The following is a 17,129-nucleotide window of genomic DNA, read 5'->3' as shown; positions in this document are numbered from 1 at the left end:
TGAAGATCTAGAACTGCCAGATGCTGAGTAACAGGCAGTATCTTACTTACACAACTGACATCAGAGCCAATAGACCAAAATCACTTTTTTTTAGAATCATACTCAATTTTTTGTCCTCTTTCAGGCCATGACAGAAAATACTTGTAGTTATATGCTCTTTCTATATTAATAACTAGTTTTCTTAATTTAGAAACATTAAAACCTTTTAAAGTTTAATTTTGCTTGACTTGTAAAGCATCAAAAATGCACATTCGACCTATTGGCTCTGATGTCCAAACTTTTTGAAAAGCTTTAAGTGGTTAATTTGTCTTGTCGCTTTTAAATATGCATCGGATATCCGTTTCATAAGGCTTTTAAAAGAAGAGATCAATGAATACTATTAAACTAATAGATATGCGATGTTTATTTTTTATGTTGCCGTCACGTTCATCATGCGTTACATCTTTGTTCGTATTAAATAAGCTGCAAAGGTACAACTTGACACCGATTAGTTTAATATGGACGCTCAAGAACTCGTTAAGCAGCCATTTTACCAATTTATTCTTAAGTAATTTGAGTTCTGCCATTTATTGCAGAATAGTGAGCGTCTAAACACTTTCCCTTGCATGCAAACTGAGGTTCTCATAAGCGTTTTTACTAAGTAACTTCCGCGAGATTAAAGATCAAATATTTTTTCCTGAGTGCCTGTTGCCGTTATACCTAATCATTATCAAGTTGGAACAATGCAGTATTTATCGGCATTCAAAGACAATGAAATTTCGTAGTTAGAACTTGCATGCATTTGTTTCTATTTAAAGCGTCGTGTTTTTTTTTCTTACTTCATTTATATTCGCTCGTTATGATTTTCTTGCAAAGAACCTGAGAACTACATACATAGATATTATTTTTTCACTGTATTTGATCTTATCTGCTTCCTATAATGGTTAGACAACACTTTGTTTTCGTATTCTTATTATTTTTGATAAATTCTGTCTGCAATCATAATTTGTCTTTCACTATAATGCTGGCAGTTTTGAATCAATCATCTTTTTATGAGGCAACCTTCGCGGTAAAGCTCTGACCACAGACAGAAAAACGGACCTCCACATTCCTATGCATAATTTATTCTTTGCGAAATTTTTATTGTTACAGTCATAATTGCAGATTTTTTTTAGTATAAAACTAAAAAAAATATATTTTTCAGCCTCGTTCGTATCGAATAATACCTAATTGACGAATTTACCTAACTTGTTAGTTTTTGCCGCCTTCTGATATTATTAGATGTTACTTTACAACAATATCCAAATCGCATGCACTTTCATCACTACCAGAGTAGATGAAAAAAATCCTTGTCTTTGCAAAAATAAAGAAAACAATGACCTTTTATTTCAAAAGAACTTATATTACACTGATGGCGAAATATTTCGCCAAAACGACGTGTATACAGTTTAATTTTATAATTAGACTCAGATATTGTGCGTTGTTCTTTTTGACTACGCCCGTATTGTTGGTCTGCTCCCGCCCGCCTTTTCATGGCTACAGCCTAACAATAGCAAAGCTCAAAGAGCAATTTGTAAGGTGTCAAATAAAAGAAAACATTTTTTTGAATAATGGTGCTCAAGAAGATTAAACAAAGCACGAATCGAGTGAAAAATCGATGGTTAAATAACAATGTACCTACCTAAAATTGGACATACATATTTACTAAAGGAAATACGTAGAAGAACATAATATAAATAATAGATATGTATATAATAGATATAGCCAAGCGAATTAGTTCGTTGAAGTGGCAATGAGAACGCCATATAGCACGGAGAACAGATGGTCGCTGGGGCCAAAAGGTTCTCTAGTGGAGACCGCGGATCGGCAAGCGGAGCGTAGGACGTGCACCAACGGTTTAACGGCTTAACGGTTAAAGTCGCGGGTTCACGTTGGATGTTAGCCGCTTCCAACCGAGGCAACTGGAGGTCTATGGGGGAGGCCTATGTCCAACAGTGGACATCCTATGGCTGATATGATGATGATTTACTTAAGGACGTAGACCGCGATTAACTTTAAATAGCTAAGGTAGTAATAATGAGGGATTCTGTGAGGCTAGTTTGGGCGTATCGTGAGGTCTGTTTGAGAACTTTGACCCTTGTGTCACGTTTATATTGAATAACTAAATGAGCCAATCGCAAGCAAGATTGCTGACGTCAATCCTACCTCACGATACTATTGCCATCTAGTAATTTTTCGCCTGTCAAAAAACCATGTTAAAAATGATAACTAATCTATCTAAATTTCATGCGGTCTGACTAAATGTAAAGAGCGGCATTAGGCATAAACTAATTGACATTTAAGTATATCAATAAGCAATTGAGCTGGACACCAGTCGCGAATCGTCCATAGAACTCTATTCCCACCGGCTTTCCCAATATTTACAAGATTATACAGAATTTATGAAAGATGTAAACGCTTTACTTTGGATTTACCACAAAAATTTCTAACGTCACTCCACTGGTGGACACTCTTATTATCAAACAGTCCCTAACTATGTCGCAAACTTGGTTGGTACTGGGGAAGTAAGTACTAGGGTATTTGTTTTTGTTATACAGATATACTCGTAACATTAGTAGTTATTAATTAAATCGTGTACCTACGCATACATTAATTGACAGGTCAGGTTTGACCTCATTGCACGGTTATGTAAATATCATGTTATCGAATTTCACCGTGGACTGGACCGAATATTAAAGAAGGATTTAATCAACGTAATTACGATTAGGTTCAATAAGATTTAAATGCAGCTTGCTAGTTTTAATCCTTTACCTGAAATGAAATATGTACCTGATTCACCTGATGATTGCCTAGTTCATTTAATGCGCTTAGAAACTCGTCCTCTTAACTGTTTAGACATAATTACCGACCCAGTCACTTACCGTTAAATTCAAATATTTTTCTCATAATTAGCAAGCAATCAATTGCGGACTGGGGTAGATGAGCCGGGAGTAAAAACGGTTTGCTTTTACCTTATTTGGCACCAGCTTGTTTTTTATCATCGAGCAGGCTCGAACGAAAAAGCTGCTACTCTACGTCTAACATGATGTGTAGATATGTTATCTCTTTCGTATCAGTCTAGTCAAAGAAAAATATAAGTTAGTCCAGGTTATTTGTAGTAATTAGAAGTATGGACTAGCTTTATACTTTGGTCACTCTCGTAAACATTGGCTGGTTTTGTATTAAGTGGAAATTTCAAAAAATCCCATACACCACTTCTATAAGGCACACCTCTATACCTAGTCCAGCAGTTTAGGCTGTAGCCTCGCGAGTCAATATACAGGTTTATCTATAGTTTCCCCGAAAGTTATATGCCATAATTTCATTTGCCCGAAGTTCATATGCCCGAAACTTAATTTTCCCCAATGTTTCGTTTACTAGAAAAACTATTTGATATATTCTTATTTTCCCGAAAATAAGATGCCATAATGATACGAATGCAATACGTATTGTTTTCCATATTATTAAGTGCAATAATATTATTTAATAGAATATTCAAACGCCATACTCAATAGTGTTTATTTTGATTATGATTGATTAAAATTGCTTTTTTTTCTATTACTAATCTATCTATTATCTTTATTATTTGGGCTGCTATAAAAAATACTTAACATCGAAGCATTCGGAACCTAACCTATCCGAGTCGCTTCTGCTTCGAACCGTCTTGCTCGCTCGCTTATCTCGCTCGTACAAATCAAATGTCGCAATTCTTACCTAACCTAATCTTTGTGATTAAAATTTACCTAATTCAAAGGCTTGTTTGACGTATGGGATTTATCAGTATATAGTGTCGATACTCACCATTTACATGGATGGCAAATGATATTATGGCATGTGATTTATGGCTTACAATGATTATGAAAAATGAAATTATTGAAATTAATATTATGGGAAACAAAGATTCTGTCATTTGATTAATATGGTAAACAATGAGTAGTGAAAATGAATTTATAAGAAATAATAATTATGACGGTTGAATATTATAGCACATGAAATTCGGGCAAATGAAATTCGGGCAAGTAAAGGTATACCAATGTACAGGTGCCATACATTGAACATTGTGTGTATTTGCGTAGCCTCGCGAGCCCCGTTAGCCAGCTAATGAAATGTACCGGATGAAATCAGGGCACGGTTCGTCAGCCGACGTGGGTGAACGCGTTCCCATAAGCTGGCCACTCTGGTTAGTGAGTCAAGGCTGCGCCAGCCATTGTTGTCCAACCGTCCACTTATCGCGGGAATCTGGGCTTGTTCTCGACTGTTACTAAATATCAGATAAGAATTGCAAAGGTCACGTAATTTATTGGGTAAGGAAGTTTTTATCTGACTTTTACTGAGATGACGCTTAACTGTACAAGTTTTAGGAAAGTGATATTTTAATCAGAATGTAAATACTTATGTGTTGAAAAAGTTAATACATTGTGACGGAATTCCAATTGACCCACATACAATTTTACTCTTTTGTTTAAATATTATTAACTAAACTTTACCCGCGGCTTCGCACGCGTAAACCATTAGGTAGAATTCATTAGATCCAGCTGTTAAATTGAAATTTTGATATTTTCTTAAATTTACATGGGAATTCTCGAAAATTACACCGTGAATTTTATTATTATTAACGGTTGCATATATGATACCCACGCTAAATTTCGTCATGTAAACCTAGCGGTTAAGATTTCGAGATTTTATCCTGATCTGTTGAGAACAACGGGAACATAGGTACTAAATTTCATTTTAACGTTAGGGAGACTTGTTGCTTTATACACACTCACAAACATACATACATACACATACCTACACACAAATTTATAATAATTATCAGTAGGATTTCAAAAAGACGTCAGCTCTCGAACTATGTTAATTTTCTCTAAGTGCTGTCAGAGACCACTACTCATCGGACATTGGATTTTAATGATCTTTTTCGGACTATAAATTAATTTAACGGTTCATTTGCTAAGTGCAAAGTATCATTTTTAGTACGGAAACGAACTTTGTTTGTTGCATCGACATCTATCTAAGGTACAGTCACCAGCACCAATATCTGACACAACAAGCGTGCATAAATATCTGATACGACTTTATATCTAGTTCCGGAAGGACGTGTCAGATATTTTTGCACGCTCCGCTGTGGCAGATATTAATGCTGGTGACTGTACATAGATGTCAACGAATAAATGTTTTCTTTCTTTCAATGGTTTGTTGCCTTTAATTCCGGATCTTTCAAGAGTCATTAAAGATGTTAAGGTAGCTATTAAATTAATGGAGCTACTTAAACTTATACTAAAAACTACTAGTGGATAACAGGTATGATAACGCCTTGGAAGTGAGTTGATCTTGATAGTTGATACCTACTTAATCGGCAGGTTCGGTCACTATTTTATACTCAGCCCCCCATTACTCAGCTATGCTTTCATGTCGTCTAAAAGGCTGATTGATGTCCGCTCAAGTTCCAAAATAAACAAATCTTCAGCGAGAAATATTACCCTTAAGACCCTGCCCTTTACCAAGACCGTCATAAGAGTCATAACGTCGACGATAAATCTCCCGCGCGTCTATTCACTGCTCTCCTAGCAAAGCACCTATTTATTTACCCACGGACTATCCAAGCGATGCATGCGGTACTTTACGTCTTGCTACGTGGAAATTTAAATGAAGTCGGTCCCTTGTTCTTTCAGCTAACATTTACAGGGCGCATGCGTCAGCTGGGACAACCCTCACGTTCCAATATGGCGACGGCCGCCATAAGTTAAGCACGCGCGATCTATTTACAAAAACTCCGTGTTCCAAATTACTAAAGTCTTAAAACGTCAATTAAAATTAGAGAAATATAGTCCTCGAGTGTTTAGCTTCGGGTTTTGTTGCAGTTTTAGTGAATTTTATGTGATTATTTTTATGCTTAGCAGTGTTAATGTTGACGCAGTGCGATCAGATGTGTTTGAATGTGTTGTAAGCTGTGGGGTCGTGTGTTATAGGTCAATGGCGTTTTAGAACAAACGTGTTTTAGTAAAAAATAGTGATAAATAATAATATAAGCACCAGAAAAGTTCAATTTTATAAAATACATAATTTGAAGTTAAGTTTGTGTTAAGCTTGGACGCAAAAATCAGCCTAGCCACTGAAATCATTGACAATTAAAAAAACTAAATTCGAATTTGAAATCCGCGTAGTTCCAAGCGGCATTCGCGTTCCAAATTTGACATTAGCTTTTCAAAATCCGCCGCTGGTGGGGCAGTCAAGCTGCGGCGCTCGCGAGTGTCGCCGGCGGCGCTGTTCGGCGCGCGGCCGGTGTCGGGCCTGCTCGAGCCCGCGAGGAGTCCCGACGAGCCGCCGCTCGACGTCGCTCAAGACAAGGCCTACTGGGGCAGCGTCGCTATGACGAGTAATTTGCAAATGTCTTATTATTTTTTACTTTGTTAAGATAAGTTCGTAGGTCGTCTTTTGTTTACTTTTAAACCTGAAAAGGAGGTGAATGTGATTGATGAGTACTATAGGCGATGACATTGTTCCTTATGTGGACTGTGTGGACATAAGGAATGTCAAAGCTTCTAGTGCATGTATCATGCATGGGGTTCTAAATGATTAGCTATTTATAATCTAGTGATCAGCCGGCAGATCAGCGCAAACACTGATATCTGATAAAATTGTCTTGCTAGGCAGACTTGACACCCTACACTTCAGTCTACTCGTGACCACGGCCACTGTAATGTTGCCGAAACGTCGAGGTAAATATTACTCGTGCCTGCTAGCGTGATAAGTCCCGTTCGTGGTATTTTGACTATAAGTGAAAATCACGAAAGTTTAAAACGTTAAATTTTCACCTATAATGAATTATTTAAAACAAACCGCCTAAGTGCGACTCAGACTCTCACATGATCACATCAAGGGTTCCATACATTCATCCATGGATCCATCAGTTTATGCTCTATGAATGGCAAGTTTACGCATTGGATCGCAACATTAAGTTGGTTGTAACTGGAAAAGCTTCTAAACAACGTTACCCCACTCAATAGGGTAGGTCAAAATTTTGTTTTCACATCCACCTACAACTAGTATAGGAACCCTCTTTGGGAACCCCGCATAAAAACATTTAAAAATATTTGCTGTGGGTCAACAAGATGCTTATACTGTGATAATTTGAAGACGGACGGATAGGGACACGTGTGAGTGATAGCAATAGGGGAAACCCTACACCTAAACGGGAGTTTGTTACCCTTCGGGTACAGAACTCTAAAAAAATACAACCTTTAACAGTGCTTCTCCGCAATATTTAAGTACCCAGTACGTAATATAAAAGTTGTGACCAAGTCTCGAGTATGTTAAGAATAATGAACACATGTATTTAAATATAACATACTGTTTAGAATTACCTATGCCAACTATACCACTCATTGCTGATAAAGTAACGTAACTAACTAATTATACTTAAGCACATCTACATGCATGGATATGGCATTACATTATTGTTGCACACCCCCAAACATAAGCGAAACGTGAAATAACCAGAAATGCTACTCTTTTCACTACTAAAGTCGCTTAAAAAATTTAGGCAACCCGGCGAGAATCGCGTTGTTACGGCGCCACACATAGGTTACATCTGTGACCTGTGGCGCCACACCTCTGCTACATCTGCAAGTTATAATAGCCTTCTCGGTATACTCTTCATGTAAACTAGTTCTCACAAAGTTTGAATGAGTCTGCTGTTAAAGTAATAAAGTTCCCATGTTAGTGCGTACAATTTCGCACAAACTGCCAGCGCGGTGACTCACGTGTCCCTAGGCAACCGCAATGAAAACTTCTGCACGCATCCAATTTACTTTAATGAAATTAGCTGTGACTATTACAATTGCGCACGAAAATTTTGCTGTTAATTCTTCTTGCAAACTTGTTTTTAAATTTAGAATTGTTTTCTGTCTTGGTTTTCGCTAGCCAGTTACTAAATAAATTTTAAGTGAGTTCTCTTTAGCGATTTTTTATTATTATTAAATTGAGTATTTCTTAATAGAAACCGATTAAACATCGTCCTAGGCATAGTCATTTTTCTATTTTTAAATCAAACCACGTTCTCCACTCAAACCACAGATTAAGTAAACTGTTTTGTAATTGTCATTAATCAAAATGTTCAACTAGTTGAAGATAAAAGTATGACGAGTATTAGAATAGCGTATTAAAAGTTAGTAAACTCGGTAAAGGCAACGCAATAGTATAATCAAAACGATAGCGGAATTAATCAATAAGTTTGGTCCCTGCCAGCGGTTGACCGTATGATCATAATAATTGTACAACCGGCTTATATCATTATCGGTAGCATTGGCGACGAAATGTTCGGGTCTTTTAAAACGTCAAAAACTGGCTTTGTTGACGGTAAAGTTTCATTACCGCCCAACTCTAAGTATACCTTGTTAACTAGTTATTTACAACTTGGTTAATTAAACTAAAGACGAAGCAAAGAGGTTACAAACGTCCTACGCCTCGGGGCAGTTATTCAGTTGTTTATTAAACAATGCGGCCTTTCTTTTGCTCTTACTTTGTTTAATATGTCGAGACAATGTTATAAAAGAAACAATATGTACCTATAATAAAACAAAAGAACGCAGGAAAGTCCGACAATTTAAACTTCGGTGGGAGATAAAACGGTTGTCTCCATAGATTCTTTGTGTCACAGCTACGAATAATAATTCTGTTTCATGGTGTTATAGCTGTTTTTAGATGCTTAATTTTGTTTAGTATTTCTTTTGTTTAACAAAATACAGGTATTGGGTGTGTAATGATCGGTATAACAACATTTGATATAATTTCAAAGGATAGGAGCTTCACAGAACTTTTTTATAAAATTAACCTAACCTAACCCAACCCAAAGTACATCAAATCGAATTAATAACAATAGAAATAAGTTTGGTTTTTAAGATAAATTGCATTATATCAAATGAAAATTATATCAACTGTTACATTATATCAATTGTTATTATATCCTTCGAAGCGGCACCCACCTGTATTAATATCTGCCACAGCGGAGCGTGCAAATATATCTGACACGACCTATCAGCGAACTAAAAGAATTTCTTTGCTCATCCGCGACCTTATGATATATAAGTTTATGCAAAATTATTTCGATTGTTTATACGACCTATTGGCCTTACAAACAGTCGTATCAGGTATTTATTATTAGGATCAAAAGTAGCCTATGTGTTATTCCAGATGTCCTAGCTATCTACATACCAAATAACATCCGTCCACTCATTTTAGCTTTAAGGAGTAACAAACACACACACGCCCGCACACACACATACTTTCACATAAAAAACACATTTTACTTATTAACTTATAATTAGAGTAACGCTTAATTAAGGAATTACTCGGAACTAAAACTAAACCTCTATTCGTAGATTACCCGTTAACGATACACCTTTTTAATCCAATTAACGTTCCAGGTGCGGGGGATAAAATATTAAAAGGGAATGGCGTAAATCTGCTATAAACTGTAGCAGAAACATTTTCAACGAAGGTCGTAAGTTCAAAGGTGGGGCGGGGGCGGACAATACGAAGATAAACTTTAAATGACCCTTGTTTCCATCTGCGACCTGTGTACTAAGATTAACGTTCGTGGATCGAAGGGTATCAATTTAAAACTACATATTTCAACACTCACTCACTTTAAAATCACACATTTCCAGTACAAATCGTTGATCATTACATCTATTTGGGCCATAAAATCACTCTCGGAATGGAGGATCAGGTAGCGGAGGTCGAACGCAGAGTTGGCCAAGCATGGGCAGCTTTTGCAGCTAACAACACCGTCTTTAAATCCAAAAAGATCCCGCAATATCTTAAGACCAGGGTATTTAATCAGTGTGTCTTGCCCGTCTTCACATATGGAATGGAAACCACCACCTTAACAGAAAGGTCTGCTGAGAAACTACGTGTCGCACAAAGAGCAATGGAGCGAATAATGCTCGGAATACACCTTCTGGACCGAAAGAAAAACGAGTTGATCAGACAGAAGACTAAAGTGAATGACGTAATAACAGAAATAGAACGCAGAAAGTGGAGATGGGCAGGACATATTGCTAGAATGGACCACAGTCGTTGGGCGAGAAGAGTCCTGGAGTGGAGACCCCGTGCTAACACCCGCGGTAGAGGACGACCACCAAAAAGATGGACAGATGATATCCGGCAGCAAGCTGGCGTAAACTGGATGCGAGTGGCAATGAATAGGCAAGACTGGAAAAGTAGAGAGGAGGCCTATGTCCGAAGACGGGCGCTATAAGGGGCTGATATAGATAGATAGATAGATAGATTTCAACACTCAGGGTTTATCACGCTTAACGAAACGAGTAAATCTTACCTCGACGTTTCGGCCACATTGCAGTTTTCACAAGGAGACTGAAGTGTAGGGTATCAAGTTTGCTTAGCAGCGCGAGTCTTTTGAACTACTCGCACACGATTTGTACTATTATCTATTCCGTGACTCGGTTAAGGTTAGTATCGGTACTCATATCTCGAACTACCTGCATTTGATAGCGATTTTTATCACCACCAGCTGCGTTTAGTAAAACTAACCAAACCATTTGCTGAAACAATTCAGATTCATTTTGAGCACTTCGTAAAGACTGTCTTTATTCGAATATGCAAACGTCTATGAGCATACATTATAATGGACTTAAGATTCCCGCAGTCGATCGATGGTCTGTGGTGGTTAGCTTTTTGTTTCGGACACCGCTAGCGCTCATGCTTAGCAGCCTTTCAAATGTCAGAGTTCATTTTAATTTGCGTCAGTACACCGAGCGACGAAAATAGATCAGGGCTTTTCGCGGAATCTGTTGCCTCGCGAGACAACCTCCAGTTAATTTGCGTAGGTTAACTTACCTCAGGTAAATATATTTATCCGAATCCAATATTGAAGAAGTTTTTTTTGGTTTAAGTTGTTTTTGTCATCCAGTTTCTGGAGCAAACAACATGTTAGTAGCTAATGTTGTATATTTAGTAGGTACTTTCTCACATGAAAACATTTACTTTTGAACATATATATATATATATATATATATATATATTATTATATATATATATATTATATATCCTACCCTACATTACATAGTAGGTACAAGCAGAAGTCTTAGTTTTTTTGCTTCTCAATCCAATCCCTTTCAAGAAGACCAACCTGTGTTACTGGCAGTTTTACTTTTTATTCGAACAAATATTATTTTTCCAAAGCCTATCTCTAACAAAGAAATAAGTAGGTACTAATGAACTTTGTCATAAAGTATGTACAGCTGACATTCCTTGCATATGACCAAGAAATCATCGTGAAATCGATTGCGAAAACGTTCCATCGTGGTACGCGGTTCAGCTTTTTCGGCTGTAGACTATCTGAATTAGCAAGATTTCCTTAACGAGTCTTTAACTTTTAATAGACGTGTTGGGGATTAATGAATGCAGTTTGGTTAACTACTCGTTACAAGTTTGTTTCTGCACTATGTATCCGCAGTGCAGTTTTCTCTTTCAGTTGTGGCTTTTTTATGTTAAAACTGTGCAGGATGGTGCAAAAAATCCGAGAAGTTTCGTTGTGCGTCTGTGAAAGGCTTTATGTTATAAATGTATAGTTACGGTTAAGTAATTAATGATGAAGTAACAAACAAACAAATAAACAAACAGACTTACAAACTTTTGCATTTACTATACAATACAATTACTCTTTATTGTACACCAGAAATAGTGAGCCATACAGAAAACAGCTACACAGAGAAAATTACAAGGTAAGCAATAGGCGGCCTTATCGCTTAAGAGCGATCTCTTCCACGCAACCTTAGTGCAGGCAATATTAGTGGAACTTCTAAAAAAATACTTTTAATCTTTTAGCCGTAAAACTGACACTGAATCATAAAACGGTAAAGTATCTAAGTTTATTTTAACGACGCGAAGGGATTTTTCTTTGCTTCTCGGTATGCGTCATTTATTGCTTCCACATTTGCGCAACGCCATAAATTGTATCTTTGAGGCAAGATAATCATTATCTGAGATTAAAATCTCATCAATCGAACTTTCTAAAACATTAAGCGAGGACATCATTATCACAATCACGCCTTGACGAGATCTCAGAAACATGCGTGTCTTATTAACCCTAAGTGTTGGCCAGCGTTTGTTTCAATACCCTTGAAGTGCACAAAGGATGTAATGTGGGATTAGAATGGCTCCGACGGAGATAAATCGTTGTAGCATTGATTGTATTGACCCTAGGTTTTTAAGAAAGCACCAGACTCCTCTCCCGGCTTAACGCATCACCGCACATCTTATAAATTGGATCCCTGAACGAGATGTTAGGCATTGAATTGTGTACTACGGATTACTTATGTAATAAAAAAAACAAAGATTAAAAATGGTATACCCCGATTGACTGATTTTGTGTGAATACTGGTGAGTATTTTGCCTTGCTATAAGTATAAACAAGGTCTTCAAATTTTTCGTTCTGATTATGGACTCTTATGATTAGTTTCTAAATTGAAATGATAATTTTGTCTGATTGGATCATAATTTCGATAAATAAACACTCTAGCGTCAATATTTATTACAGCAGAAATAATCATTACCATTTGTGTCTTATAAGTTTTGTAGGTGCCACTCATTGTTCATATCCACTAGTGCCACGCGTACACTATCTAGGATGTCTTCGTGTGGCAAATTGCCAAATATCCCGGCTCTTATCTGGCAGATCGCAATCTATTATCCTATAGCGGAGAACGTGCCAATGCCAGCTTTCCCGGGATCTTAAATATGAACATTCTTTGCCATTTACAACACAATTTTTTCATAAGCGCAAATCCCATTTCGTAACTTAATTTTATATAATAATTTAACGTTATGGATGTTATACGTAAAAAATACATATACTAGTAAATACAATCACACATAGTAGTATTTTATACAATCCTTTCAGAATAGGGCTTTGTAAGGTCGAGTATCTACAGTGATTAGACAACGAGGTTTTGCTGAGTAAGCTAAGTTAGATATCGCATTTTAAGCCCTAATGATTGTATGTAAAGTTAAAGACTTTTAACACCCTTACATTATCTTCGCTATAAAATACGAGTATTTACAAAGAGTCTGTACGTAAAATAACACATGAATAGCGATCGTATGTGCCAATTACGCGAGCCAACTGCATAATGTCATGACATTTATTCAAATAGAGCTGTTATAGTCGACCTTAGCTAAGCCATTAGTTCTTCGGCTTATTGATCACTCGAAGGACTGTGAAAGTAAATTGGCCTGCGCGTGAGTGTTACGAAACTGGACGTCCAAACTGAATCGTTACGTTACCCTACATAGATAACATGTGGAGTAGATTGCTCACAAACAAAGTTAGAAGTAGGGTTACTAGTAGTGTTGTAAAAAACTCAAGTCTTTTAGTCTTCATTTCGAGACTTGAGTAGATTTTCAAGACTAGGACTCGTTAGTCACATGAGTCGGAGTCCTTTGAGTCCTTTAAGTCTCCTGAGTCCTTACGAGTCTTTTAAGTTCTTTGAGCTCGACTGAGTCATGAACTTGAGTTGGTGTAGGTATTATAGACATATATTATAATACGTAATACTGGGTGATTTTATATCGTCATCCATAATTTATTTACTAATCTGATTGAAAATAAATCACACAATATGAATTAGTAACAATTTAATTGCATTAACCGCAAATAATCTAATCAAAAGTATCCACCTGAAGACTACGTACCTAATAAACCAATAATTTGTTAAATGCTATTTTTATTTACTTCAAACTACAGCTATAGACTCAGATAACTCAGTCATGAGTTCTTTTTAAAAGACTCAGTCTTTGAGTTCTTTTTGACAGGACTCAAATCTTTTTACAAAAGACTCCAAATTCTGAAGGACCTTGAGCTCTAAGTATTATTTATAAGAGTCGTTAAAAATAGCTCAAGTTATATTAAATAAGACTCCAAGACTCGAGTTTCTTACAACACTAGTTACTAGATCAATTGTAGGTAGGTACTTTCCTAATTTTTGGAATAAGTATTTCTTAAAACTTTAAGCACCTATTAAAGTGTTTAATTTAAGTATTACGTGTCGCCCACGGTGTACGTACATACGCGCACAAAAAATCTCGCACCTACTATCACAGATATAGATACACCTATCCATATCTGTGCCTACTATCGTAGGTAAAATTGACATCATTAAGGTCGAACAAAAAACGCCGTAAGAAACACGTTTTTTGTATGAGGACTGCCTTTTTAATATATAACTCTGTGAAAATTTTAAGTATCAACGAATTAGGATTACGGCTAAAAATACAGCCCTATGAAAAAAACAGGCAAACATAGGCTATAACACGGACAACGGACAAACTCTGACACATTTTGGTAACGAAGCTTATAAAAACACACTGAAACAGTCTTTCTCTGTCTCCTAAAATAAAATCAAAATTCCAAATATGTCAGAAAATTCCTGTCGTTGGTAACCCTAGACCGAAGGACCAACGGTTTAGAATTTCAGCGTGGGTGTGATATAATTAACTGACCGCCTTTGTACTGTAATTTAGCACTGAACTTTCAAATCAGCCTTAATTGATCTGATAGGTTTTGGCGAATTGGTTCCATTCCAACGCCCATGCGGTGAAATATTTCCAATGAAAGTGCTACCGGCTAATGGGTTGTCAACAATTACCAGTCACGCGCAACTTGTTTTTTTATCTGCAAGTAAAACAAAATTTTAATCGCGATTCAAATGTATTTGTTAAACCTGAGACACATCGAGCGACTGTCTGAAATACCACACCAGCCGGCACTAATATCTGACACGGCAAAGTGTGCATAAATATCTGATGTGACTCTATTTCTAGGGCACGTAGGACGTTTCAGATATTTTTGCACGCTCCGGTGTGCCAGATATTAATGCAGGTGACTGTACAAGGTGTCACAAAAAATAACAGAATATTTCGTTCAGTAGCTGTGCAGTTCTAAGTGATCACTCCTGCTAAGATTTCCCACCGGATAATTAAATTCAAGATGGATATCGTCACGTCTTTAAAGCGTTAACTTTGAACAACTTTAATTCAGCCATGTCGAACTTGCGGCCCGTGAGCTGCATGCAGCCCACAGAACATTTTCCTTCAGCCTGAATTAATTTTGAAAACCCAAATAATGCGCCCCGAAAACATATTTGAAACCGTTTGTAGAAAATAACCCTCCTTTGGGCAGTGGGGTAATAAACCTTCTTCGGGCAGTCGGGTAAAAAATAACGTTAAACTCACTCACTCACTAATTAAATAATTGAGGTCCCGGGTTCTCGATTCCCGTGTCGGGGCAGATATTTGTATGAAAAATACGAATGTTTGGTCTCGGTCTTGGGTGTTTAATTATGTATTTAAGTATGTATATATCTATATATTAATTATATTTATCCGTTGCTTAGTACCCATAACACAAGCTTTGCTTTGCACAAGGTCAATTGGTGTGAATTGTCCCGTGATATTTATTATTTATTTATACTGGTACGAAATAGTAGCCTTAACTAACAGAATCCGAGAGGGTTGGTCCTGCTCACGTCTCCCGAATGACCCTGTTACCCAAAGGTCCTAAGTAATCCGGTGTCTTGCGTTTATATCTAAGTACCGCGGCAGTTTTGCTATTGGTAACTGTTTAATAAACAACGCCTCTCTGACCTGATGTTTTGTTTTGTTGCAGCAACGAGTGGGTCCGGCAGCGGGCCGGGCGGCGGGGCGACGCGCGGGGGGGACGTGACGCCGCGTGCGCAGCCGCAGCGGAGGCTCATCAAAGTTGACTTTGACAATCTGGAGGTAAGACCGAGTCAATAATTACGGACCAAATGTGCTCTATTCCTGCCACTCGAGGGTCCGCCCACAAATCCGTTTGTTGACACGTTTTACAGCCAAATGGCTGACGGCACTGTAGCTCAGTGTGACCAGATTTAGCAGAATTCTGCGATTTTGTATAAAAATGTAGATGTTAATATGCCAAATTAATAGGTTAGATTAGGTTATCTGAGTTATGATTATTAATAAAAGAAATATACTTAAATTGTGATTATTATTATTAATAAAAAACAATCGGTCATGAGTCATGAGCGTTTTTATTTTATATATTTTCATACAAAATTTGAGTTCAATCGTTAGCAGAATTTAGCAGAATTTACCCGAGCAGCTAGCATTATGCTCAATTTAAATCTGGTCACACTGCTGTAGCTCTGAAGCTAGGTACTGTGTTAAATTTTCCACATAAGCAATTTATGATTCCATGTCTCTGTCCACTCGCTTTGGTATAAAATTAATCTTAGTAAACAAATGGAAGGAAATTTAGTAGTACTTAGTAAAAAAATAGTGAAATAAATTTAGACCGAGCGAAAAATATCATAGGTAAATATACTTATTATAATTTCAGTGTATTGTCGCCAATGATGGCTAAATACTTGGTGGATAAATACTTATACATGCAATAGCATTAGCAATGTAATGTAACTCTCATGGATATTTTTCGCACCGTGTTTGTAAATAAGGCTTAAAAATGTGACAGCCACGAAGTAATTATTTTTAACATCAAACGTCATTATTTTCACTGCTTCCATCCACCACTCCCTGCCAGCTCGCACCAATTTATTTAACCAACATTTCGCAGCTAAAAATAAATTCTAAAAATAAAAATAAATTCCACTCGCAAATAACGAACGTGATTTAATTCCTAACACATTACGAGTAATCACCGCGTACCGATATCTTTGCTCTTTATCTTTTGGGATGGTACGACACGTGGCGTGGTCAGAGGTATATTTTGAAATTCGAAGTTCGTATCATCCCTCTCATTTTCCTATTCACTACTATTAGCGTGAATGGGGCACCAAGATACGAATTTCGAATTTCGGACTACGCTGAATAGAGGAGGTAAGGTACCTATAGCACGTTTTGTTTAAACATAACGTTTACGTGTTGGTGATAGATTTGTTGTTTCAACTAAAAACCGGAAGTCAGAAAGTTTGAGGCTGATGTTTGCTATTTGACAGGCATGGCTAATTTCGTTAGACCTGAGGTCTTAGTGGTTAGGGAGTCTTGAGATGGATATGTCCTATATTTAATAATCGAGCACAGCATATACT

General features: G+C 37.0%; 1 protein-coding gene across 1 annotated transcript in view; it reads left to right on the top strand.

The window, feature by feature from the left end:
• The window catches only part of LOC141426885 (protein spire-like), a gene marked incomplete at its 5' end in the record, with an annotated part of 250,088 nt that overhangs the window by 215,886 nt on the left and 17,073 nt on the right, over nucleotides 1-17,129 (top strand). Inside the window, 1 exon segment of the mRNA XM_074086122.1 lies at nucleotides 15,707-15,819. Coding sequence (XP_073942223.1) covers nucleotides 15,707-15,819 — 113 coding nt within the window.

This window comes from Choristoneura fumiferana, chromosome 3, assembly GCF_025370935.1.
Source record: "Choristoneura fumiferana chromosome 3, NRCan_CFum_1, whole genome shotgun sequence".
NCBI classification, from domain to species: domain Eukaryota; kingdom Metazoa; phylum Arthropoda; class Insecta; order Lepidoptera; family Tortricidae; genus Choristoneura; species Choristoneura fumiferana.
The sequence above is the reverse complement of the archived record's forward strand: the minus strand, read 5'-3'. Positions and strand labels throughout refer to the sequence as shown.